General features: G+C 41.4%; 1 protein-coding gene across 4 annotated transcripts in view; it reads right to left on the reverse strand.

The window, feature by feature from the left end:
* The window catches only part of atm (ATM serine/threonine kinase), a 43,192-nt gene that overhangs the window by 15,087 nt on the left and 2,349 nt on the right, over positions 1 to 25,756 (reverse strand). For all 4 annotated transcript variants that reach the window (XM_079515114.1, XM_079515113.1, XM_079515115.1 and 1 more), the window contains exons 4-45: positions 25,526 to 25,671; positions 25,087 to 25,251; positions 24,623 to 24,788; positions 23,329 to 23,567; positions 23,024 to 23,193; positions 21,821 to 21,999; positions 20,413 to 20,784; positions 20,070 to 20,273; positions 19,460 to 19,561; positions 18,997 to 19,225; positions 18,709 to 18,840; positions 18,224 to 18,349; positions 17,433 to 17,522; positions 16,604 to 16,787; positions 15,992 to 16,185; positions 15,542 to 15,621; positions 15,213 to 15,368; positions 14,851 to 14,923; positions 14,618 to 14,748; positions 13,502 to 13,619; positions 12,673 to 12,846; positions 12,406 to 12,581; positions 12,028 to 12,271; positions 11,527 to 11,642; positions 11,110 to 11,236; positions 10,710 to 10,909; positions 9,745 to 9,919; positions 9,276 to 9,434; positions 8,728 to 8,860; positions 8,323 to 8,418; positions 7,828 to 7,999; positions 7,530 to 7,671; positions 6,643 to 6,819; positions 5,928 to 6,105; positions 3,748 to 3,856; positions 3,310 to 3,468; positions 3,109 to 3,214; positions 2,839 to 2,927; positions 2,463 to 2,565; positions 1,804 to 1,952; positions 1,087 to 1,191; positions 880 to 999 (exon numbers count right to left, since the gene is read on the reverse strand). In XM_079515114.1, coding sequence (XP_079371240.1) covers positions 880 to 999; positions 1,087 to 1,191; positions 1,804 to 1,952; positions 2,463 to 2,565; positions 2,839 to 2,927; positions 3,109 to 3,214; positions 3,310 to 3,468; positions 3,748 to 3,856; positions 5,928 to 6,105; positions 6,643 to 6,819; positions 7,530 to 7,671; positions 7,828 to 7,999; positions 8,323 to 8,418; positions 8,728 to 8,860; positions 9,276 to 9,434; positions 9,745 to 9,919; positions 10,710 to 10,909; positions 11,110 to 11,236; positions 11,527 to 11,642; positions 12,028 to 12,271; positions 12,406 to 12,581; positions 12,673 to 12,846; positions 13,502 to 13,619; positions 14,618 to 14,748; positions 14,851 to 14,923; positions 15,213 to 15,368; positions 15,542 to 15,621; positions 15,992 to 16,185; positions 16,604 to 16,787; positions 17,433 to 17,522; positions 18,224 to 18,349; positions 18,709 to 18,840; positions 18,997 to 19,225; positions 19,460 to 19,561; positions 20,070 to 20,273; positions 20,413 to 20,784; positions 21,821 to 21,999; positions 23,024 to 23,193; positions 23,329 to 23,567; positions 24,623 to 24,788; positions 25,087 to 25,251; positions 25,526 to 25,671 — 6,465 coding nt within the window. The remainder of the gene's footprint in view (positions 1 to 879; positions 1,000 to 1,086; positions 1,192 to 1,803; positions 1,953 to 2,462; positions 2,566 to 2,838; positions 2,928 to 3,108; positions 3,215 to 3,309; positions 3,469 to 3,747; positions 3,857 to 5,927; positions 6,106 to 6,642; positions 6,820 to 7,529; positions 7,672 to 7,827; positions 8,000 to 8,322; positions 8,419 to 8,727; positions 8,861 to 9,275; positions 9,435 to 9,744; positions 9,920 to 10,709; positions 10,910 to 11,109; positions 11,237 to 11,526; positions 11,643 to 12,027; positions 12,272 to 12,405; positions 12,582 to 12,672; positions 12,847 to 13,501; positions 13,620 to 14,617; positions 14,749 to 14,850; positions 14,924 to 15,212; positions 15,369 to 15,541; positions 15,622 to 15,991; positions 16,186 to 16,603; positions 16,788 to 17,432; positions 17,523 to 18,223; positions 18,350 to 18,708; positions 18,841 to 18,996; positions 19,226 to 19,459; positions 19,562 to 20,069; positions 20,274 to 20,412; positions 20,785 to 21,820; positions 22,000 to 23,023; positions 23,194 to 23,328; positions 23,568 to 24,622; positions 24,789 to 25,086; positions 25,252 to 25,525; positions 25,672 to 25,756) is intronic.

The following is a 25,756-nucleotide window of genomic DNA, read 5'->3' on the forward strand; positions in this document are numbered from 1 at the left end:
CCTTTTCCTGGGTTGGGTACACCTTTTCAAATGTATAATAGATATACATGACTTATACTCGACTAAACTGAACAGCAAAACTGCTCATGAATTCTCCTGTGGATTCGCTCCTCTGAATTTGCACTTTTTCTTAATTAAAATGTACTTAAAGGGTAAGACCACTTTTTTAGAGGTTTGGGTTGTTTTCTTACCTTATTATGGTCAAACTAGTCCAGTCCAGGAGTTATTTCGCTCCATAGTGCAGTTTTACAGAAAATAGCGTTATAAAAATACCAGCCCATTGACTTACATTGTACACTGAAACAGCTCTCAAAATCACTCTTTTAGTTCGTAAACAAACACAAACAAAGTTGTTTCAGACAATATAGAGCAACACCAAACCTCATGTGGTTTTTTTTTTTCATAAAAATGTTAACTTCCTGTTGATTTTACTATATGAAGATCTGGATCCGGATCCATGGATCCAGTCCGGGTTTTCTTCTGAATAAAAATGGACAAATCAACAGGAAGTTAACATTTTTATGAAAAAAAAAAACACATGAGGTTTGGTGTTGCTCTATATTGTCTGAAACAACTTTGTTTGTGTTTGTTTACGAACTAAAAGAGTGATTTTGAGAGCTGTTTCAGTGTACAATGTAAGTCAATGGGCTGGTATTTTTATAACGCTATTTTCTGTAAAACTGCACTATGGAGCGAAATAACTCCTGGACTGGACTAGTTTGACCATAATAAGGTAAGAAAACAACCCAAACCTCTAAAAAAGTGGTCTTACCCTTTAAGAGCATTTAGTATGGAAAATGAGGATACAATGAACACAATAGCATTTAGTATGGAAAATGAGGATACAATGAACACAATATATTTAATCTAGATCATCACCTGGAGAAGAGCTGCCTGACACTTTCCAGTTCTCTGATGCTCTGCAGGTTCCTCAAAGCAGGGTAGAGAGAAGACACAGCCTCTAGACTGCCTCTGCACAGCTCCTCCACCTCAGCACCACTAAGCACACGCGCACACACAAACACACCGTCAAATAATGTAGGGGAATGGGTGCATGATCTTTTTAAATTTCTCACTGTGGCATACCTGGCATATTTCAAAGTTTGATCAAACATGGAGAAGTCTTTGTCCCTCAAAGCCTGCAGGGCACAGAACACCGATTCGTTGAAGCCGGGGTTGGATTTCTCACTCCTAGCGCAAAAACAAAAACAAAATGTAAGGGGAAAGAATTAAATGAAAAGCATTGGTGCTACGAGAGCCGCACATTCACTTCAATATTATATCTCTTGATTCTCTTCTCAGTTCAGAAAGCATCAATGCTCGTCTATCTATGGAAATATGTTAGCATGGTGTGTGTGAAGCATATCAAACCAACATGTCACTTGTGAACCAGTATAAAGGCAGAGAGACCACAGTGGTGTGCTACTTATACTGTATTAACACACTCTACCATACAGCTTGGCCAAAACAAAATGTATTCATTTTTTATTCATTAGATTAGATTAGTTTACATGTCCTTCATAATCCACAAGCGGTAACTCATTTTGCTCAGGTCAATGCATACATTCAAGACAAGACAATAATATCAGTCCAACTCAGAAAATTACAAACAAAACAGCAGTACACACATCACTATAAAGCTCCTAAACAACAAGCCATACATTCCTGGACCCCCCCTTTTATCTTTCTTTTAGTCTCAAATACCCCACATTGGCCTACAACAGGACAAACAAAAAAAACACACTAAAGAGAGATGATTCATGGACAGAGCTAAATTCTGGAAAAACTGTGAAAGTGCCTCACTTTTCTGACAGGTCACAGTCCCACTGGGTGTTCCTCCAGGCAGCTTGGAAGCGCAGCTCCCTCAGCTCAGTTCCCCACTCCACCCCCTCGCTCTCCAGACCCCTCAGGTAGGTGGTCAGGATGCTGCTTAGACCAAAGTTCCGCAGGCCCTGGTTGCCCCATGGAGGAGTGATAAAACATCAGCAATGTGTCCCAGCCTGTGGGCCGGGGCCCACTAGACTGAGGGCCGTCAAGATGTTTGTAAAATGGGCTCCAGAATAAAACTGGCAAAAGGTTTTATTCATAATAAGGCATGAATATATAAAAAATAAATTAAAAAACATAAAAAGACCTTCAAGTATACTACATTATAGTTCCATTGATTCAAGCCGGAACACAATCGCGTCGTCGATCATTAAAATAAACAGGCTCTGAAAATCAGCCTAACCATCTGACCACTTAACGTGATCAGATGGGTGGGCTGTGAACATTTCCACATTTTCAAGTGAGCCCGGATCCAGAAGAAGTTGGGAACACAGGGATAATACAACATTTATAATGTGTTGTAAATTCCATATGTGAATGTTTTTTTTTTTAAGGACTGCACCAAACGACAGTTTCACGATCCAAAACAAAATGGATGTGTAAGTGTCTTAACAACTAAGCACAAAGTGCCTTACCTCCGCAATTCCCACATGTCTGGTGACCTCAGGCAACGTACAGTGAAGGTCATATGAGGTCAGGGCTTTCCCCCACATTGCCTCATGCTCATATGTTCGGATCCTACAAATTATACACAGAATAATCAATAATTACGAATAATCAAATCATGGCTTAATTAACCTATATCATCTCCATTTGTACACTCAGAGTTAAAATAACACTGAGGATTTTAGAGTGTACACAGTGATCTGTGGCCTAGTAGTGCATATCAAACTAAGGCCTTTACATTAAACGGAGAGAGCCTCATTGTGCCACTCAGGATACATACAACTCCACATCAGAGTTTCTACTAATATTCTGTGTACGAGTGTGAACGGAATGTACAGTATCTACCTGGTTATAGGACTGGTCAGCTTCTCTCCTCCACATCCATACAGGCTGTCAGGTTCTCCAATACTCCGATACACCTCAATTAGCAGCTCCTGAAAATGATTAATTGAATACTTTATTAGTCAGAAATGGAAACAGCACATGCGGTCTACATTATGTCAAACAATTCAAAGAGTAGCACATCTACCTTTGCAGGGTTTAGTGTCATTATTTAACAAGTGTGGACCATGGACATTATCTGACACCGCTTTTGAAAAGAGAAGGAAGATTGACCTGTAGACTGATGCCTGTGTCTTCAACACTCTTCTCTGAGAGTTTGGAGATGGCGATGTTCTGACTGTCCTCAAAGTTGATCCTACGCGATATTCTGGACTTGGATCTGGGAAGTACAGGTATAAGTTACTTGGTTCATGATCAAGCATGGAAACAAGTTCCGGAAGGCCCAAATGTAAAAGCGTCAATATCAGTGCATACCTGCGCGTTTCCTCCATGCTATCCTTGATTTTGTCGACATAAATCTCAGAGTACAGCAGGGCGGTGAAGTGGGCTGAGCAGAACTGAGCAGCTCGAGCGACTTCCAGGTAATTTAGCTCCAGCCAGAAGTTAGCATGACAAACCGTACCACAGTAGTCACTGTGGGATACAAACAGGTTAATCATCAAATCAAAAGTAAATAAACACATTGTATTCAAAAAGCAGGAAAAAAAACACACTACAATACATTGATTGTGGAAAATCTGAGACCTGAGCTACTGAGACCACAAAACCATTGCACACACTAACACATACATATACTATGTCCACTGCTAAACAACACACATATTTAACACATTGATTGGTGAGTCACAACAAATACATTGTGTTCAATGGTGGTATGTAGGTAGGATGAAGTTTGTAAATGCAGAAACAGACCTGTCAGATTCTAGTGGCCTGTGTTGGCGTCTTAGGTAGTCGATGACGGACAGCATGGTACGTAGTGACACCTTGTCAAATGAACCCTGACTGGCAACGTCTGTCTCTCCTGTCAAGATATTACACAGGTTAATAATCACACAGTTTGCATGCACAAATGTCTCCTACTAACAATGACACCTACAGTAAGAGCATTAGATAAACGTTGATACAATTTCAGTCAGAATTGAATAAGTTAATGAATGGGAGTGACAGGTTGTACAGTATCCAGACCATAGTCAGTTAAAAATTGCTATTTATGCTTGTGTTTGTTTTGAACTGTGGTGGAATACCAGAATAATTGAATAATTGTGGTGGATTGTACAACATCAGGACGACTTAAAATAATGTCATACAAGATTACAACAAAGGAAGATAGCAGGGCTGCCTGGATACATTTGGTGAAAAACGTGGCATTGGTTAGGAGTAGGACAAAATCAATAGAAACAACGAAAAGCAAAATAACAAGGTACGTGATGGATAATTTTGAGTTATTAGATCTGTAGATCTGTTATTTTGTGGGATTCGGTTACATGTTCTCAATAACTTTGTATCATATGCCCTGTGTCCTGCTATAATATGAATCGTTACCTATGCCATATTGCCCTATGACTTATTTTTCACGTCACATTGATCCCACTGAGGCTCATATCATTGCTGTCTCTGCTCCGTGAGATATCTCCTGTATGTTTATTTAGCAACATTCCATGACGTCTTGCATTCTCTGCCCCTCTGGTGAAAAACATGTTATTCGGCCTTGGTACGGTGCCAGAGCAGACAAATTGGCCGAACGGATAGCGGCGCGGTCTAGATACCGGAAGGTTCCCAGTTCGAACCAGCCGTCCGACACGTTAAAATTACCACCGCTGAAATGCCCTTGAACAAGGCATCAACCACTACGATGAAATGTGTTCTATGAGCAGGGCCTGGCTGGAAACAAGTTCTTGAGCTTAGCCCAGATACCCTGGGTAAATATAGATTTCATTTCATTTCATTTCAACTACTAGTAGTCAGTAACCAGTTATAAACTACATCTACACTTAAAAGAACTATGATTCTCTTTGGTCACACTTCCTGGATTCCCGGAAGTGTGATTTGCCACGTCAGTTGTACTGTCCCAAGTGAACCTCCCGGCAATAGGTGTCGCCATTATTCACTTTTGGTTACCCTCTGAACTCAAATTGAATACTTCCTATGTCAGAGTTTGTTTTGTTATCATAACAGTATAAAATATGGTCACTGATGATGTGTCAGTGAGAGATCTTTTTAACGCTGTACGGACCTGCCATTTCTCTCCCGATGTAATTGGTGATATATATCAAGTGGAAAATCCTTAGCTCTGGTGTGTGGACTTCTTCCTTCGTGTCTGGTGTCAAACTCATTCTAAGGTATTCTGGTATACTCTGATAATTTTACTCTGCCTAATTCTCTCCTTTTAGTATTGTAGTTTTCCTCTAAAGTATTTATCCTTAAAAGGTATTAATATAGAAGTACAGTTTAACATTATAACATTAAAGATAAAGTTAATATTCACTTGTTTAAAAGGTTTACAGTCCTTCTGACTTGAGTACTTGTACTCTATTACATTCTTACAAATTCTCCTCAACGGGACTCCTCCAGAGTCAAGGGTTATCTTAATAGTTTATGGCTCTTCATACCGAAAGGGTCTCAGTATGTCCACTTTAACCACTTAGTACTTAAAGCAGCAATGTTGCTGCGTCATAATTCGGACACTATGGTATTGGGCTTTTCATATTCATATTGGTAAATATGTATCATTAAATACATAACAAAATGGCCTTTCTCGCCATCATTCCAACAAATTGGTCTTCGATCCTTCCCTTATCTTAAATTTATACATCAGTACGGTATGCGCATGACATCATCATCATACCGGGAAGTTATGCGGGAATGCCTGCCGAGTGTCAAAAAACGAATTTCTTGCCTTGACAGCCCATACATCCAAACAGAAAAGTCATATCTGATTGCATTAAATTATGTTAAACTCACTTTGCCACTCGATTTGCCATACCGTTTGTGCATGCGCATACCCTCGATAGCGGTAATACCTGTGTTACAGCCCTGGTAGCCCAGGTTGATAAACTCTTCAGTATAATATGTGACCCAAGGCTGATACAGACCAGATTCAGTGATGAGTGGGGTGGTGGAGCGGCTGCAGGTCTGGGCGCTCCGCGAGTAGAAGGCAAAGCATTCCTGGATGTGTGTGGACAGAAGCTCTCTCCACGTGCCGTCAGAGTCTCCCAGCAGGATGGAGTGAATGATGAGAGGCAGAACCTTCTGGCAGAAGTCTGCTCTCACCTGGGAGAGACACAGACACAGGGATGCAGTGGAACTTGGTTAACTGCACGAATTAGCTACATCGGATTGCTGTTTGTGATCAGTAAAAGAGACCTCAATTAGAGTTTGAAGTTATTATAATTCTAGCTGTTTAACAGCGAATAATAATACAATGGTATCCCAGGCTTATTTTAAGGCAATACTACGGCAAATACAACTTTTTTTCCTTTTCATTCTTTTCTTGCTCTCTGAGAATTAAACAATTATTCTAACAGTCCAGTATAATGCAATCTGATATTTAAATTAAATATCAAATAAATTCCTATTTTTTGCTGATATTTAAATTATCTGGTATTCCATTAGATTTTGTATTTATTTATTATACAAGTAAAAAATAAACAAACACACTTTAGAGCAAAATCTAGCTTAAATCTTTATTGGGTGTGGGGGCAGTGTAAGGGCCTTGGATATTGTATAGAAAGGAGAGCACTGAAACCGAAAAAAGGTTGAAAACCACTATTCTAGCATAAGAAACACACTCCAAATCTATGTACTTACCACACACAGAGGTCGTGACAGAAGCAGAGCCTCACTCTTGACCCCCCCACTGTCCAGCAGGGCAGTACAGAGGCTCTTTAGCCAGGCCTTGTGGTTCCCTGCCTGAGGAAGCCACAACTCCCGGCTGGCCAGCCGCTCCCTGTCTTCTGAGTTCACCTCCACATTCACACTGGCCACCTGAAGGGGCAAGGGGTCAGTGATAACACATGAATGTATTAACTTTCTTCTGACGAGTTCACATCCATATTAACGTAGATCTGCAACTATGGATTAATTACATAGCGATTATTCTATAGATTACTTTCCAATTAGTCGAATAATTGAAAAGCATGTTTTTTACATAGTTTGTTTTATATTTTATATCAACAAATCAATGCCTAAAAATGTATACAGATTAGCCTAATTAAACAATCAAGTGGTTAATCAGACTAATCTTCCTTAACACGTCAGGACCGTATGACAGGTAGAACATTGCCTCGCTGTGTTTCATTTTATTAACCGCTCCGGTTGCTATGCACCGTTTGTTTTCACTCAACCACACTGGCTTCTGTTTTAGGCCGCGCCTTAGCAGGATTTCTTCTCGGAAACTAAAGCGTTATCCGTGGTGTTGAACAGATCCGCGATGTTCGGAGGTCTTTTCTGATTATCCGGTGAGCGCAATGGGAACATTGGCGTTTTCTAGAGCAAGTATGGACCTCATTTTAGATTGGTAGCAGTGACACTATGCTTTAGCATCTAAGATGGAAGCCAAAAACGGAAGCTCATCATAGTGGAATGGCCAGAAATCCCCAGCACTGAAGCGCCATACCTCCTTCGTCCAGCTGGCGGCACTCAATGTATTAAGGGGAATACCACAAATGTTCAACATGTGCGTGTGCGAGACCTACCTTTTTCTTGGAGGTTCTGAAGGGGTTGAGGTATACCAACATGGGATCTCCGTTGTTTTTATGTTGCTCCCAGAAGTCTGCTCCAGACTGAGAATTGAGGATGTGCTGTACACACTGGGCTGCAGCCTGCCTCACCTCAATGCTACATGAGATGACAAAGTATATTAGATACTGTAGATAAGATAGATTACATTTAGTAGAAACAATAGATGTAATACTGTAGATAAAATAGATTACATACTGTAGGTAAGATAGTTTAGATGCTGTAGATACACTAGATTAAATCCTGAAGGCCTACCTGTGGTGAGTGAGGGCATTGTTCATGCAGTTGAGGATGATGTAAAGGCTCTGAGCTTCAGTGGAGGAGAACAGAGAGACAGCCTTGGTGTAGAGAGGGTCTCTGGAATGGAGCATAGCGATGGTGGAGAAATCGATTGGGCCGAGCTCCCCCAGACAGCTACCTGCTGCCTCTGCAGGGGACATACAGTACACACACACACACACACACACACACACAGGAATCAAGTTCCACATAATCATTCAATCCCCACCACATACTGTATTTGTACAGCGACTATGCAAATGTATGGAGCCCCAGAGTAGCCATTGAGAGAGATATATATATATTTTTTTAATTACTAACTTTCTTTTCTCTCAATGGCCACTCCGGGGCTCCGTAAAAATGCATATGCACACACTTGTATGTACGGTGGAACAGATTTCAGATAAAGAATACAAATAAACGAATACAAGATTTATTGTAATTATTTGACTTATATATAAAAGTGTTTACCGAGGATGTCACTTCCTCCCGGGTGATTGGCTGCTAGCTTACAGAGCTGCAGCAGATTGAGCACCAGCTTCACCAGTACACTCTCAGAAGGGTCTTCTGTGATACGGAGGTGGAAAGAGACATTTTATACACAGGAACCAAGGAGTGAAGATAGCAAAGATATATCAGTGATCTCACAACCTAGCACCGTGTAGCAAAAGTGCTTCAGACGGTGTGCAGACTTACTGTACCTCTTACGGTAAGGGCCTTACCCCATGTTTTTTATTACGAAAAATATTATAAAATAGTTCAAATCTACAAGCTCACAACGTGTGGATGTAGATCAGCTATTTTTCTTTTCTTTTTGGTTGCACCGAAACCATTTAATAAGCGGTTTGCAGAAGCACATGGACACTCCTGTCCTACCGTGACAGTCTTTGAGCAGCCCTCTGATCTGTCCCTTGTGGGCATGCAGTTGCCTGGTCAGTTCCTTCAGTCCCTCCAGTCTGGTGAGGGGCAGCGAGTCACAGGACGTCACTGACAGGAAGTGGTCAATCTCCTGTGTAGAGGATCGATCATCATGGAGACAGTTGATGGAAAACAATGATTTTTTCATTAGCAGAACAATGTGACTATCCACGATTTTTCTATCGATGACTTTCCGATAAATCAAATAATTTGGAAGCGTTTTTCCGCGCTATCCCTATAATCCACAACGTGGCGCCCGGCCAGTGCCAAAGAAATCCGCACTATGAGCTTATAAGACAGGTCACTTCCCCCTGCCCCGGAAATGATAGCCGTCCATAGTTGAGTCAGATTCTCATTCCAGGCGATGCATATATATATATATATATATATATATATATATATATATATATATATATATATATATATATATTACTCTTTTTTTTATAATCGACTAATGATATGTACAGTACGTTATGTGTGCCTATTAGCTGGTCTGTTTCCATTACCTGTTGCAAAGTGAAGGTCCCAGAGCTGTATTTAAGCTTGTGCTGTACAGCATGCAGGTCTTTGAACTCAGGCCTGTCAGGGAAGGGCTGCAGCCTGCAGATGGCTCTCTTCAACTTCTCCTGGTTCTCTATCACGAGGAACTGCAGCAAGCCCAGCACCTGAATGGCCAGGCAGCAGTCCATGGAAGAATCCATCATGAATGGCAAACTTAAACATACCGCTAGTGTAAGATGTATATATATATATATATATATATATATATATATATATATATATATATATATATATATATATTGGTGGATGCTGTTAGTGACTACACCCTCGTATCACACTAACTTGCTTTGGTAACTAACAAACAATCTTTTACAAATCGAACCCTGGACTGTAAGAAATCCACAACCATGACACTCAAATGTAATAACCAAAAACCAAAGTAAAGTGTGTTGTTGTACATGGAGCAGTGTCTACCTGCTGCGAGATGGCAGGCCGGCTGGTCACCTGCGCAGTGAGAGTACCCACAATGACCTGCAGGTGGCTGTCTAGAGCATCACCACAATACTGGAGGGCTGCCCGACACACCTCAACCAGCAGGTCACAGCAGAGAGACAGGCTACGGCCAGACACCTCTTCACACGGGCCCGGTCTGGTGGAACGGAAAACAAACGTACACATATTTAACATTTCAGTTTCACAAAATGATTTGATTGGCTGAGCACGGAATGTGATGTATGACGATAAGAGTGGCCCTCAGTTCACACGCGTGTGATTTTTTTTTAACCTAGCATCCCTATTCTTAGGAGAACTTTAGCCAAGAATAACAGATCTACAAGCTCACAACACCTCACGCTGCAAGGCATTGTGAGTTTGTAGATTGGCTATTTTCAGCAAAGAGGTTTGGTGTAGAAATTGACGGTTTAGGTGGTAGGTTAAATATCTGACAATCATCGTCACGGACACGTGTGATGTGTTCACGAGGTGAAAGATATTCTATTTATGCGTTCTAGAGTCAGTTGGCCTATCAGGACACGCTGTCATGACATGACACAAACTCTCTGTGTCAGGGGCTCCGTTCAGAATTAAACCCCCCATACTAAACATTTATGCACTTAGGGATTAGGGTTGAGTTCGGTTCAAAAACATCCACCAGAGTAACACTATAGGAATAAGAATCCAATTATGTGTACTGTATATTGTCTGTTGGGTGGGAAACCTCAAATGTCAATAACAAAGCAGCAGCAGCAAAAGCTCAAAACAAGCTCAAAACGCTTCAAGCTCGGGGCTCTGCTACTTTTGTGATGCTGTAGTATGATCAGGTAGGGCGTTCATTTACGAAAAAACAACACAAAACGTTATGAGAATATGGAGAGGATTCTGCCCAGCAGCAGCGGTACGTGCACCTGTGTGTGTGGCATGCATGCTTGTGCCAAGCCAACCTGCTGTTGATGTAGTGTATCAGAGTGTAGATGATATCTCTGAGGACAAAGGCCCAAGCTCCGCCCAGGCCGTCTTTCACCTCACTGAGCAACAGGCTGACGAACAGGTGGTACATCAGCAGAATGCGGTGGCGTTCATAGCCGTTGGCCGTCTCAGATGCCTTCTCACACACGGCCAGCAGAATCCTCTGGATGGAAATCTGCAACGTCACCATTGTCGCAGCAACGACCACCACCACCACCACAACACAGAGAGAGCGAACAAAAGTTAAGTAACACATTCCGTGTAGTGTACTCCCACCTCTGAGAGAAACTTTTATAATCTTATTGCACAACACTGTCTGACAATATCACTTGCTGTTGCTGTAAATCGTGTTGTACTTATCACCGTGCATCTTACCGGGGTCTTGGACAGAATGGCTATAATTGACTTGTGGTTGGCACTGTGACACTTGCTGAGGTAGCCCAAGGTGGCCTTGATGACGTAGGAGCTGAAGAATGGAGGGTTTGGTGCAGGGTCCAGTTCTCTATGGGGAGGTAACCAATAGAGTATTAGACATTTTCATAATTCTGCAGATTCTCTCTAAAAAGATTAGATTGGTTGCTTTAAATCCCAATGTTTGATGAACCATTGTAAAGCGCTTTGAGCACTTGGAAAAGCGCTATAAAATGCCATTCATTAAATCACGTTGGGGGCTATTTGGAAATCAGAATAATAATAATAACTTGTCATTTTTTACATCACTACATAGTGTGACTTTGCCTTGTGTGTTTTGATGACACATTTGACTGGATGAAGTGTTTTAGTTGGTCCTACCCTATGAAGCGCTTCAGGTCTCCTGTCTGCCCTTCAGTTCCTGGTCCTTCATACAGAGTCATCAGCAGTTCTACCACTATGTCTGCCAGGTTACTGTGGATCAAGCTGTCAATTCGCTGTGGACATAGAGTAATGTAATACATAACATAACACAATGCAACACAACAGAATTGGATAATACTTAATACGTTATATGAAAAATGTGAGTTGTAGTTCTGCTTTTTTTGTTATCTTCAAAGTATACATTTTTTAACATTTTCCCCTAGAATACCCCAAAACAATACTCAATACTTCAAATACCAATGCTAAATATTATGCACTCATGGAATACCCTTCAACAAATATAATGTGTAAATGATGAGGTAAAGAAAAACAGACAAACACTGGCATATGTTTTGATTCTACAGTATATAAACATGGGTGGATGTAACACTGTAATTACACTGACCATCCACATTCCAACCATTTAAACTTTTCTAAGAAATACTTCCAAGCTCTCACCTGTTTTCCCAGGCAGTTGCTGTCTTTTAGTAGGTCATAGACCTTACTGGCCTTCTCTCTCTGCAGGGCCACCTGTGTGTCCTGGCCAGACAAGGCAAAGTATGGCAGAATGCTGACCATGATCTTAGGGAAGCAATCTGCCAGCAGCTCCCTCCAATCCTTCCCAAGTTGGCTACCGATAGACTTCACCTGCTCAAAGTCATCCAGGAAGACCAGGTGAGGGACCAGCACCTGGTAGGAGGAGCTAGAAGACAACAAAACGGGCTAGCATCCCATGTAATGACATCACACTGAGTAGTGTTCTGTGAGTCTCTGAAATGCTGCTGAAAAGTTTACTATATACAGCAAAACTAATAATAAAATGACTTCTATCGACACCTGTAGAAATCGTTGAGCGTGTTGTGGTCGAGCAGGGTGTAAGGGAAGGACTCCAGAGTGTAGAGGTTGTCATTCTGTTTCTTTCCCAGCCACTCGGTCACCAGGTAGTACAGGTGTGAATTAACAAAACTCTTCACACTCCTGTAGCCCAGGGCTCTGCATACATTGCACAACACCTGAAGGGGTGGACAATAGAAAAACAAACATGAAATTGCTTGTTCTAGTTCATTTTAAAGAAGGCGAGTTTGTAGGAAATTAAGCCCATACCTTTTTAATGAGCTGTTCCTCTATATTGTTTTCTTTGTATGACTGGAAGAGGGCAAACAGAGACTGCTTCTCACAGACAGGACTGCAGCACAGGACCAGAGACACACTCTTCAACAGCGTGGCCTTGCGGTTGAAGGCCTCGTCTGAAGAAAGGTCCTCTGAAGCGCCGCTTTTCTGCGCGCGCGCGCACGCACGCACGCACGCACGCACGCACGCACGCACGCACGCACGCACGCACGCACGCACGCACGCACGCACGCACGCACGCACGCACGCACGCACGCACACACACACACACACACACACACACACACACACACACACACACACACACACACACACACACACACACACACACACACACACACACACACACACACACACACACACACACACACACACACACACACACACACACACACACACACACACACACACACACACACACACACACACACACACACACGATTAAAATAGGGTGCATTTTGCATCCCAAAACGCAGTTTATGCACTACTGTACTACTGTACTGTTTTTTATTCTAGTTTATTAGTTTTAGTTATAATAATAATTTCTTCTTCTGTTTTCTACATTAATATAACCACATTATAACCATATAAAATTAAATGGGAGTAAATGCTGCAATTTGTAAAAATGGCAAAATATGACTCATAAAATGTCCCTGGGGCTCATCTAAAAGACCATCCCTGCATCCCGGGACTCATTACATTTACATCACTGCACACACACACACGCCCAGAAAGAGAGGAATATACAGTAGATAAACAGCAGATTGGTGGCAAAACTGCAGGTGAAAATGTGGGAACTTACTGGGAACCTCATGCCCTCTTGTGCCTTCAGGTAGACATTCTCAAAGGCCATCTGCTGCTGTTTCTGGGGGAGCATCTTCGTCTCCTTTGAGCTATCTGGTCTCATCTCCAGAAAGAGCCTTGACACAGGGACAATGAATGGTGATGTAGTAATAATGAGATATATATATATATATATATATATATATATATATATATATATATAGTAGGGGTGTCAAAAAATCGATTCGAATTAGAATCGCGATTCCGTTATGAACGATTCAAAATCGATTCATAATTTCCAAAAAACGATTTTTTTTATATGTATATATATATATATATATATATATATATATATTTTTTAATATAAATATTTTTTTTTTTAGATTTCTTTTTCTGGTTACAGTTACAGGAGTTTTCACTACATGGTGTTTGTGATATGAAATGTAAGCTCACCCTAATCACAGTAAACATCATGTCTTCAGTCATTTTCAAGTTACTGTAGTCACTTCAGTTCAAGACTGGAGTAGATTGTGATGAAATCCTATGTATCGATTTTGAATCGAATCGTGACCCCAAGAATCGGAATCGAATCGTGGGACACCCAAAGATTCACAGCCCTAATATATAGGCTGGATTGCCTGGGCGTTGACCCCTCGTGATGACCTTGCCTCTAATGCAGTGGTTTTCAACCTTTTTCATATCAAGGACCATTATTTATTTGGCATTAGAGCCATGGACCACCATTTGATGAGATTTTGCCTCTCAGACCCAAGACATAGAATATGTTGTTGTCGTTCCATAGGAGAGACGACAGCCAGGCAAACATTGATCAAAATATCAATTCTTCTACAATCTCAAACTGTGTAGACTTCTTGTAAATTAAGTAATGCAGATGTTTAAGAATAATGTAACTCAAGTGTAAAATTAAACCAAGGGGTCCATTTGGTTTCAATTTACACTCTCAGGAGTTAAAGATCTATCTGTCCATCTGGTTACCAACTCCATCATTTACCTGAGGACCACCTGGAACCCCCTTAAGGACCACTGGTTGAAAACCACTGCTCTAGTGTTAACCTTAGGCTAAAAACAATTTTTCTTATAGCTTTATGTTATTTCATTTAGCATCGTTCACTACCTCTCCACAGACATGGCTGCCAGCATGCGGACATGATGGTGAGAGTCTGAGAGGTGAGATGGGAGGATTACAGACACCGCAAGCTCCTCCTCACCCAGGTCTAGAACCGCCCACTTACAGCATGGATCAGCCTAATGGAGGAAAAAATGAAATCAGAAAATCAAAAATAAATGATACTACAGAAGAGCAAACTCCTCCTCTATGCTGTGCCAAAGTGTCTATTGAAAGCTGACCTCTAGCAAGGCAACAAGACACTGCACTAATGCAGCTCTCACAGTGGGTGTGCTTTTCCTTTGTGCCAGGATGCTGCAACAGAGCAGAGACAAACATTATATTACATTAGATTTAAGATGAACCATATTCTTTGGCCTGGATGGCTGTCTGTCTGTCTATAGCACATCAATCATAGCTGTATATACTTTATGTATAAATTGATATATTGTGGCCAAGTTATGAAGAATGGATTAATTGAATCTCTTCATAGAGCTATTAACAGACAACTGACATATTCATAATAGCGAAAATAAATAATCATGATTACAATAGCTATACCAAACAGACACTTTATTATGTGAATGTTTAATGTGCCACTGACCAGAAGCCTGAGACGACTTTCAGCAGTGCTCCATGTACGTGTTTCATGTCCTCTGGCATGTGCCGGGTTTGTCCAAGGCTCCTTATGGCAGGTAACAACCCCAGCAGCACGGTGGCACACACCTCCCGGTCCTGACGGTACAGCGAACACAGGTCCCTGCGAAAGACCATGCTCCAATTGTCTTGAATCAATAACTACTTTTCACATTCAAAAGGTCCTAATACATTACTGTAACTGTAATAAAAAAAACATAGGACATGTATATTAAAACATGTACAGTATATATCATAATCCATAGATATTAGTGTGTGAGGAAAATGCTTTCTTACGCCAGAGGTCTGAGCAGTGCATCGAAATCCTCTGGTGAGAGTGAGTCCTCCACAGGAAGCATCTTCAACAGGACAAGGTACTAGAAGAGGAACAAGATCAATTTCCAGTATTCTATCTCCCTGATTACAATGCTACCAACTGGAATTATACATAGAAATTATTAAATAGAAAAACAATCGTATGCCTTTATTATGATGATGCGACTCCACACAAAAAAAAAAAAAATACAGATTTCCCTGCCAGATGTCATGTTCTCATATACTATACCACTATCATCATCATCATTATCATTCACTGTTCCACCTGATCAGGTTTCACACCCATTTGTGCACAAAAACACAGCCCATCTACAAGCATGCAAGTGTTGTGAACTTACAGAACGTCTATTTTCCTTGTGCAACACTGTCACGCAACTACCTACGTATTAATCAGGCTTTAGCGCTGCTCACCATGTTGAGGTGCAGGGCCTTGCTGCAGTCCATGTGCTCCAGCAACAGCAGCAGCCTGCGTCGGACCTCCTGTGGTTTAAACAGGAGGCTGTGGTTCGGCAGGACAGACGAGCACGTACACAGGAACTCCAGACTGGCAAGAAGTGCCAGGTCATGTTGGCCCAGACACTCCTCCTCTAGAACACTTTTAGCACCTGGGAAAGGGCCAATCCAGGACATTCCATTATTCATCATTCAAAGTTAATTTACACAGCATCTTGGAACAATCAGGTGGGTATGTCTTGATGTTCCATATCATGGACACTTATATTGTCAGGTATAAAACCTCATTCCATTTCCATGCTATATAATATTTCATAAATGAATGCCCTATTTTATAGCAAAAATTAATCTAAATGCTCACTTCTTTTTTGTAACATATTGTAAAAGAATTTGCCCAAATAACATGCCCAAAACAGGGACACCAGGTTGGAGCTTGTAACTTTACTATCCATAGATTCATTTTTTCCATTTCCTGATAAATAATAAAGTTTTGAACATACCGTATGTACGTCCTTCTCTACAGTGTGTACTGTACTTGGTATGGTCAGCCCCTGCCTTCCACTTTCTTACCGGATGCACAGGGAACATCACTGCCATCTCCGTTCTGCCGGTGGGCTTCGCTGGTGCCATTGTCACTGGATATGGAGATGTCCATTAGGTCATCATCTCCCTGCTGAGTCCTGCTCAAGTCCCAGTCGTCATCCATGGGCTCGTCCTCATGTACAGGTTTGGTCAGCCTCGATGCGCTGCTCATCTGGCGGGACAAGGGAACAAGTTCAGTTCCAATGAGTGAGCTTTGTGTCGGTCAACAGGACACAGAACTAGGGCTGTCACGATTAGTATTTTACTTTACTTGCAGTTAATGATTTAAGTTTGTTTAAATGCCGTTATAGATCTGCTATTTTCACAATTCCACGATTGTGGAAAAAACAATGGTTTCAAAGAATTGCCATTAGGCGATTATGTAATTGTGACAGGCCTACACAGGACTGACATAAACTGTAAAAATCCTGAGACCCTTGTGGGTTCATTTAGTTACATTTCTACACACTCAGATTTATATTAACACTTTTTAACAGGATTTTACTGTGTACACAGTACAATCTCATTATCCCATGTAATACTGCTTTGGTGACACATCTTAACTAAATTAAAATGTAGTTTTGGGATGCAAAATAATATTTTATTTTTACCTCTTTAAAAATATATATTTTTCTATCTTACCACCATGGCATTCCAAATAAAATATTACATAGCAAAGCCTATGATTATTTATTTGTATATATATATATATATATATATATATATATATATATATATATATATATATATACACTGTATGATTGTGTGACCTGACCATTTTAGTATGCAAACTTTGCTAAAGGTACTTATCGCTTACCAACAGTTTGCAAATCTCTGCCAGATCACTGAGAAGTGTGGAGGGCAGAATCCTAATGAATAGACTGGAGGAGATGGAGCCAACACTATCCTGTGAGAGCAGAACAAAAGACATTTAGGTCAAAGCCCATTCCCGAAATGCAAGCCAAAGAACTACAATAGTGCTGTGAATTTCCCCCCCCCATTTCATCTAGTACTTTTTAAGTTTAAAAATCATATTGGTGAGATGCGAAAATACCTTTCGCTGTACTGTACTGTACTGTACTGTACTTTATATGCACTGTATATTGACAATAAATTGAATCTCATCATCTCATATTGTAGAGTAGACTATATGCAATATAGATCAATGCTAGGAAGACAATGTAGGTTGTTTTTTAAAACATTTCTGGGGCCACGTTTATTTATAGGGCCACCTCCAAAATAGTGGTTCGGGACCCATTTGTGGGTCACGGCCAAATTTTTGTGGATCCTGACTAGAGTCGTGACCCATTTCAAAATATGTATTTTCTTTTCTTTAAACAAACAAACCGATCAAGCCGTTCTACAAGCTTGCGACACGTTGTTTTCACTAGTTTGGATCCCAGGCAAACGTCTTATCTCCCTTTTGGCCACCGACCTGAAACGTTTGGGAACCACTGCTCTAAAGGCACTTAAAATGTTGTGAATGCTGGCAGGCTCAATGGGGTACACAGTAGAACCACTATATAGATCTATGTATGACTACTACAGCCACCATCACCATTATTCACTTCTTCCAATACTACTGCAGTTGATGTGATGCCATTTCACCTTGGTGTTTCTCCCAGCAGACAGTGTGCAGAGCTTCATGACAGACCTCAGTACAGTCATAGTACCGTCTTCGTTCAGCTTCACTTTCACACTGGAGACAAACTCACTGAAGTCCTGAGCCAGAGACTGCAATATAAAGCCACAATTAACATTAGGCAGGGGGTTTGTTGTTGAATGTACTGTATTTGTATTTGTTGGGGGGAGAGGGGGGGTAATAATTGCCTTTTTCTGGCAATTGCAAATGAAGCTCGATGACAAACCATTCAAGAATAGTAATTTAGTAAAGTAAAAGGTTAAAGAAACATTGTTGAAAGATTTAACACTGTGAAACCCCATCATCCGTTATTTGTTTATTTTGTGTTGCACAAAATAAACTTCTAACTATTCTAATAAGATAATCCTGTGTTTATTTTTAGAAAGGGAACAAACTAAAACAGCGAGTTAACATTTACGTAAACTAAAGTTACTTTGTTGTTGACCAGTACCTTGGCCTTAGTGAAAAGCTGAGAACGACAGGCCTCGTCTTCTGTTAGGACTCCAGTGGCAACATATGCAGCCAGAACTCCAGTCAGCAGACTGAAACAGCGTACCAGACACTCTGGAGACATAGTCTGAGACTGAACACAATATAGAGAACCATAAATCTCAGATTTATACACAGATTTAAAAAAATATACCAGTAGATTAAACAAAATAAAAACATTCTGCCATTTGACTTGTGGACACTTTCTCCCACCATAACACACACATTCTCAAATCTAACCACTACCTACATCAGGGGAGTAGCAGTTGAGTACATTGTTGGCAACACCCAACAGCAACTGCTCCATCCTTTCTCTGAGGCTGGGGACGACAGGGATTTGGCCATCAGTTGTCACCGGGCTGGCAGCCTTGTCCTTGAGTTCTGAGGGCAGTTCATCAAAACTGCACAGCAGGCATAGTCTCTCAATCTCGGCCAGCGGGTCTTCAGATTTGTACCCTGCTTGCTCTTGGAACAATGCGCTATGCACAGAGAAGGAGGAAAATTGATCCCAAAGGAATTAACCTTTTTAATCATTATTATTTTAACCACTTAAACCATATAATGCATTGGCTGTGGTCAACGCAAAATCTCTCAATTTATTATGTTTAATTAATTAAAATAAGAGAATAAGAAATAGGCTTTCAGGACTTTTATTGAAAAAGAAAAGCATGGTTAGGGTAAGCATTTAGGACACTGGTTATCTTTTCCCTTACCTCTCCAGTACTTGAGAGCCGAGAAGGAAACTCAGGCCAGATCTGGTGTCTTTCAGGGTCAAAGATACTAGAATGTCTGCTATCAAATTGTGAGGAAAGTCCCTGAACACAAAATCATGAGAGATCAACTTTGAGGCTTTTCGTCATTAGTTGAGTAAATACTGAAATCAATATTTAGCACAAACATGTCTTAAGAAGCTTCTATCCTGTATGTGTAGCTTTAAGCTGTTAGGGGCAAAAGCCCCAAAGACAGGCTAGTTAGTGTCATTGATGGGGTTCCAGGGGGTCCACGGCAAAATGAGGAACAGTTTAATCACTTAAGCCCTGTACAATTTATAATTTAAAACGATATACCAGCTTGTATATCTTGTAGATATGCTAGTTTAAAAAATGATTTTACAAATGCTTTCTTATTGGGTCCCTGGCACAAAATGGTTTCAAACTTTCAAATTGGGGTCCCGTGGGCGTGTACATGGTCTTTGACATGAAAAGGTTTGAGAACCACTACCTTAAACAATAACAGGATTCTAATAAATCCTAGATATCTGTCCAAACTAAACATCCACACTCAACGATATAGGCCAGGGCCTGAAATTACAGCAGTGCTGACCTGGAGATGATGGGGTGAGGTCTGGAGCTGTCCTCCACCTCCTCGCTCTGTTCGGTCATCAGCAGCCATGCTATGAGGATCTCCTTCAGGCTGGGCATTCCGGAACCATCCGTGGCTCTCACGCAGTCCCAACCTGCACCCAGGGCGAGGCTCTTAGGGACCAGGCATTTCAACAGGGCCCAGGTGAGACAGAAAACAGCAGCTCTGTGTATGCACAGACAAGAATATAAGACAGAGCTCATCAGATGTTGCTGATGTGTCCACGCACACAAACACAATGAACAAAGGCACTATTTCCAGTGACAGATATATATTTTACAAATGATACAGTAAATATACTAACTGTGACAATTTGCATGCTGTGCCAGAGAACAGCTTCCAGAACTCTCCGTCTACAGCGATCAGACCGCCTTGGACGATGGTGGTTAGGAGGTCCAGACTGAAGGCCTCTGTGTGGGGTGAGCTGACTCCTCGCAGTGCCAGGACCCATACCCGGACCCACAACCGATCCAGCTCTGCCTTGTGGGCCAGGGCCTTCCCCGGGTTGCTGGCCTGGCATCGTGCCACTTCCTTCAGGCAACGCAACACATACGTCCCCCTCTCTACTCTGTGCTGCTCCGCTAGGAGTTGGCACATCACAGAGAGTAGAGGGATCAGCTCCTGGCTGGGAACCATGGAAGGGTACTTGGAGGCAAGTATTGCTGTAATCTGGAGCCTATTTAGAACAAAAAAGTTCAAAATAATAATGTACATTACTATTAGGCATGTAACGATATATCGTATATCGATATAAAACATTTTTTAGGGGGGCTAGTGAATTATGGTGTGTGATGTGAAATGTGAGCTTTAGTCATACTCCATCATATTCAAGTGCTTTTGGAGAGAAATGAGTCACTTTCAGTAGTAGAGCACTGTAGAGGAGCTGTGTGTGTCTGTGACTGTGCCCAGGCGATGATGGTCGTTGATGATCATCAAGGAAGGCAATTATGTTTCTGCACTGTCAAAAGTAATGCTACTTCTTTTGCAATGTAGTTAAATAAAAAATGTGAAAAAAGATCGGGGTACGATTTGAAAAATCGCATCGTGAACCTCATATCGTGATACAAATCGTATCGTGAGTTGAGTGAATCGTTACATGCCTAATTACTATGCATAAAGGTGAGCAAAGCATATGTTAATGTGATACCTTTTCGATTTGCCATATTTGTACCAAGTTTTCTGCACAACTGGTGATTTTTTTTTTTTTTTTTTTTTACCATTAAGCTAATAGAGCCTGCCTGCTTCTTCAGGTAATAAATGGTCAAAATTTGTGTCAGACCCTGTGTCTAGACATGACCTTTCACACAATCTAAATGTCTCAATAGAAGAGCAGGGAGACGAAATACAGCCACCGCAATTGTTAGTTATATTGTATTACATACTCTATTCACATTGGACACAATACATTTGTATTAATTAAAAAATAACACATTATCAAACGCATCAACATCACTAGAGGCACCAATTGGACACATCAAAACCTGATGATGCGTCTCTCAGAGCTCTGTTCTATTTGGAGAGTCGGCGCATGGAACAGACCATCCAATATGAGTTGGAACAACGCAGAAAGGTAACCTCTTTTCATTTCTTGTGGAACGTCAGTGACGCTTCCGTCACCACCTTAAATGGTGGCTACAAATTCATAAAAATATACAAACTTAAAGGTTTCATGGATTATTCTTCTACTATGTCATATTAAACAGATTGCTCACCAAGGTATGACATCAAAGTCATTGTGCTGGGGCTGCAGGTGGTCTCGAAGGACTTCCCAGCCAAGTTCAATGCGCCTGCGCTTGCTGGGTGTGCTGTGGGTGGGACTGCCCCTCTGCGTAGCTCTAGCATGGACTTGGGTTACCTCCAGGACCTGAAGATCACTGTCCTCACTGTAAAGCTGCACCACACAATAAACACAGGAACAAGAAGTCAATAACCATAGGAGAGAACTGTTTTGTATGGACTTTAACAACTGTGAAATTGTACATTCAAAATTAAGTATATATATAAATGACTAAGCAAGGTACTAGAGCCCTTCGCGGGAGTGATTTAATAATCCCACTCCCGCCCACTCCTGTTGAAATTCAGACCAATCCCGCCCGCTCCTGCGGGTAGTGACCGCCTGTCCGCCGCTCCCCCCGCAACAAAAAAAAAGTCCCATTTAGTCCTGAAACCATCCCACAATTATAACGTTTAGTCCTGCTGAACCAGCAATATTCCATTGAGATCAAGAAAATGTATTTGTGTGAGGAGCTGATCACAGTCACAGATAGAGGGAAAATGTTATATTAGGCCTATTATGCTATATTATTATATTGTGCCAGGGACACTGCGCAGCAGTGCGCAGACTGTGCACACAGTGGGTGGAGAGAGAGAGAGGTGCTGCGTGCTGGTGGTTACTGGTTATAAAACAAATTGTACTCATCTTTGTGTTCTGTTTCACGTTATTGCTGAGTGGTGCACACAGGGAAAAGCAAAAAGGGGTTTAGAAGCGAGAATGTCCGTCGAGGGGAAAAGAAACTCCACACATGCACTTCTCACTAATGATTGACAGGTGCGAACGCTTTGGGAGCGTGCCTGAAGATGTCTGCTGGAGAGTGAGACTCCACGGTGCTTGTCCAGCGCAGTAGGGAAATGATACGTTCTCCTCAGACATTCATTATTTTGCTAAAGTGTATATAAGCTCTGTATCTGGTTAATTGCGGGAGGATGCGGGATTTTTAAATTAATCAAAGGCTAGAGCTCAAGGTCAATGTTTAGCTCTATTATATTTTCACCTCGTGTCACAGCTCTATCCGGGGAAAGCACAGTAGTGTGCATGCATGAATGTTTCTGGGTAAACACGGTTTCAACCAAACAATCTCAGTCCCCAAAGCCAATACTCAGTATAGCAATTATTACACCTGTGAGTGTAACTTCACCTGGTGACAGATATCAGCTGTGAGCGCTATGAGGTCGTCTTTGACAGCTATGTGTCGAGTTCCTGTGGCGTACTTCCCTCTGCTGCCAATATGGCTGATCTCTCTGACCAGAGCGTCATACAGGTTGTACAGCAGGCTGCGCCACTTGGTCCAATCCTCTGCATAGGCACCTTGAACATGACACAAGAATAACCCATTAAGTTATAAATGCCTTCTAAATCAGTAGTTCTCAGACTTCTCACACTATAAAATAAGCATGGTGTAGGAAAAGATTGGTCTCCGTCACTCAACATGATTTACAGTACCTGTTTCCTGTGTTTTGGCTCCTTTGGGGTGGTGGACACAGAGCTGCAACTGGAAGAATTCAACTAGCTCATCTTTGAGAGAAGAGCTGGGCCTCATGTCAGCCCAGAAATTTAGGACGAGCGGCATTAACTCCTCTCCCAGAAGACACACTCTCATGCGACAGTTCAGGGCTGCGGACCTCAGGAAGACGTTGAGAGCTGAGACCAGGTGCTCCACCACAGCTGAATGTTTCTCTTGCCTGCAGGTGTGTCATAAAGTTGAGAGTTGATGTTATTGCGACCGTAGGTCGCAGATTACGTTCACGCCTTGTGACATCACGCCTTGTGACACGCTCCATAGTCCATATATGGCCGTCTCCACTCCATATATGAAGACATGGAGAAGACTGGAACATCACCTAGATCTGCATATGTCATCAATATGTACTTCACCATGTTAATGATTTTTTTTCAGACCTCCAGTTCCAGGAAACAGAATGGGGGGACTTTTTTTTTTATTATTTCCGCACAACAACTCTAAGGTATATTAATGACATAGTAAAATGTTGAAAATGAGTGGAAATCTAATATATCCCCCGCTCTATAGGGAAATCCCTTTAGTCTAGTGGTTAAGAGTTGAATGGACTGATAACATAGCCACGCTTATTACACAACTTGGTTGAATGCTTGATTCTGATTGGTCAGTCGCTGAATTTATTTGTGTCATTTCTTGATAGTGACCGCTCCGCTCTATAACAGACCACTGCCTAATCAAAGGCTCAGAGCACCTGATGTGCTGCTTGAATTTTATGCTGTAACCAACATGACGGCCATGTAAAAAACACACAATGTCATTAACTAAACGTTGCTCTCAAGAATGTTTTTGAAAACATTTGAAGCGAGAAATAGACGATGCAGTACCCAAAATTCACACACTTCCTTGTTTCCGAGGCGACTTGGCCAACTTGGAATACTTTCATTACCGTAAGCAAGGAAATACTTTGTTTTGTTGTCACTTTTGGGTCAATGTATTAATTTATGTATTAAGTAGTCATGTACTAAGCGGGATACTATCTGGCTAGGTGGTCATTGATTATAAATAAATCACGTTCAGGGTGATTAACCACCTTTACCAACAATGACCACCTAGGCAGACATTATCTCTTGCTTAGCGTCCTGCTGATGGTGGGGCTAAAACCTACAATGAAACACAGCTACTGAATTCCACTCAAGGAGAAGGCAAGACTAGTATAGAGTTGAATTATCAGTAAAACACAAGACATCAATTTTGATGGAATTTTACACACAATGTTACCTGACATTGAGAAGTACTTTGGAGAAGAAGCTGAAGAGAGTGTTGTGGAGTCCTTCGGTTTGCATGCAGCAGCCTTGCACCACCGTGTGGATGACCCTGCTCACCAAAACACGGTTGATGGACTTGGAAGAAGTGTTAAACAAGCCGCAGTAAAGATCTAAAAGACCTAGGGATAATAAACAGAAATGTAAGGTATTTAATTGATTATGTTTATATGCGTATATGCATTTTACATTTGACACCAACTTGCCCTGTTATGACAAGTCATATGACAAGTCATAACAGGGGCGGATTTTCTTTTCCGTTAGGGACATTCAATGAATTGAATACAAAATTAAAGCAAAACAAAAACCTAATATTTTGAATGACGAGTGTGTTCTATTGTAGTGTAACGGTTCATCCATAACATCAAACTATCTTAAAAGGTGATAAGGTAAATATTGAGCCCAACAGCCCACACTGACCCTGCCATTGCTGCGAGGTGACATCACACCAGTACTTGCGGGTGGAGAGAATGTTCTTAACCAGGAGACTACTGTAGTCTTCTCCATAGACTGTACAGGTGTAAGAATTCTGAAGCACCTCCATCACATGTCTCAGAAGGTCACTGCACTTCAGACGTGGACCGCCTGGAAGGGGGTTAGACGCAGTGAAATACGTTATACTGCATTCCAAAACAGACTGTAAAATCTAAAGCTTTAAATGAAAACATCACCTGTGAGATCACCAAGTTTTTCAGGATCACCACTTATAAGTATTGGTTAATGACAATGAACACTGGAAATACATTTGATAGAACCCAAGTAATGTATGCTAAACTTGAGACAAGTCTTCTGGTGCAATGTAATAAACTGCTGGATATTGAGAGTGAAATCAAAATGTGTTGCCTCTACTGGTCCTTACGTTTGTTGGCACAGCGAATGAAGTACTTGATCAGGCTGGAAAGTTCGCCCAACTTCTTCTTCCGTGTCTGCAGAGTGGCTTTTGTAACACTGGTTGTTTTCGATTGGATACCCGCAGTCTCTTTCTGGACATAGCGCTGTAAAAACCTAACACAAAAAAACAATAGTGCAGGCAAAAAGACTGCTATTATCATTATATATTATAATTTATTTATATCTCCTGAATGCATTG

The sequence above is a fragment of the Electrona antarctica genome (genome assembly GCF_951216825.1).
Source record: "Electrona antarctica genome assembly, chromosome: 11".
Classification (NCBI taxonomy): Eukaryota; Metazoa; Chordata; class Actinopteri; order Myctophiformes; family Myctophidae; genus Electrona; species Electrona antarctica.